Raw genomic sequence first — 921 nt, 5'->3', positions numbered from 1 at the left:
AGAGAGAGAGAGAGTGCTTTTACTTAAAATCCAAAAAAAAAAAAAAAAGAATTAGGAAAAATCCCCCATGATAAAAAACTAATGGATCAACAAGTTAGTTAGTTAGTTAGTTTAAAATAAAGAATCATTGCCAACAAAAAAAAAAAAAACTTTAATTATTATTATTTTTTTTATTATTCAAAAACATGATGTTAAAAAAAAAAAAAAATAAATAAATAATAATAATAATAATAATAATAATAATAATTAAAACTCGCCTTACGAATTTTACATATGACACGACCTATATCAATAAATAATCAATTAAAATAATTAATCCATTATTTATATATCGACAAATTAAATTTATTAAAAAAAAAACCGCATTTTTAAAACAAGTATTAAAAAATTGTGGGAAGGGGGGGGGGGTGAAAAACTTTGTTTTGTTGTAAATTATTATTATTATTATTAAACAAAATAAGAAATTTGTTTTTCTTTCCTTTCTTTCTTTCTTAACTTTAATTTAATTTTCTTTTTTTTTTTTATTATTTAAAAATTTTATTGAATAATAATTTTTTCCTTCTCTGTTTTTATCGTTATCGTTATCATTATTATTATTTTTTATTTGAAACTAGAATGATTTGCAATACTTTTATTAATTTATTTAATAAAAAAATTCACCGTGAATTATTCCAACGATTATTAAAGCTTTGATTTGTTTTTTCAAATGTTTGGATGGAAATTCATGAAATGTAAAAATAGATAAATAAAAAAAAATAGGAAAAGTAAAAAAATGGACAAGTAACAATAAAAAAAAAAAAAAAAAAAATGAATTTGGAAAATTTTTTTGTGTTGTGAATTATTAATATTATTATTAAACAAAACAACAAAAAATAATTTTTTTTAATTTTTTTCTTAACTTTAATTTTATTTATTTATTTC

General features: G+C 17.6%; 1 protein-coding gene across 1 annotated transcript in view; it reads right to left on the bottom strand.

Annotated features, from left to right (window-relative positions):
* Nucleotides 1-921, bottom strand: part of Phum_PHUM095420 (GTP-binding nuclear protein RAN1, putative) — a gene marked incomplete at both ends in the record, with an annotated part of 4,677 nt that overhangs the window by 1,955 nt on the left and 1,801 nt on the right. Inside the window, one exon of the mRNA XM_002423868.1 lies at nt 272-283. Within this exon, the coding sequence (XP_002423913.1) occupies nt 272-283 (12 nt within the window). The remainder of the gene's footprint in view (nt 1-271; nt 284-921) is intronic.

Source organism: Pediculus humanus, genomic scaffold (assembly GCF_000006295.1).
Source record: "Pediculus humanus corporis 1103172107447 genomic scaffold, whole genome shotgun sequence".
NCBI classification, from domain to species: domain Eukaryota; kingdom Metazoa; phylum Arthropoda; class Insecta; order Psocodea; family Pediculidae; genus Pediculus; species Pediculus humanus.
Note: the sequence above shows the minus strand (reverse complement) of the source record. Positions and strands in the feature narration are given on the sequence as shown.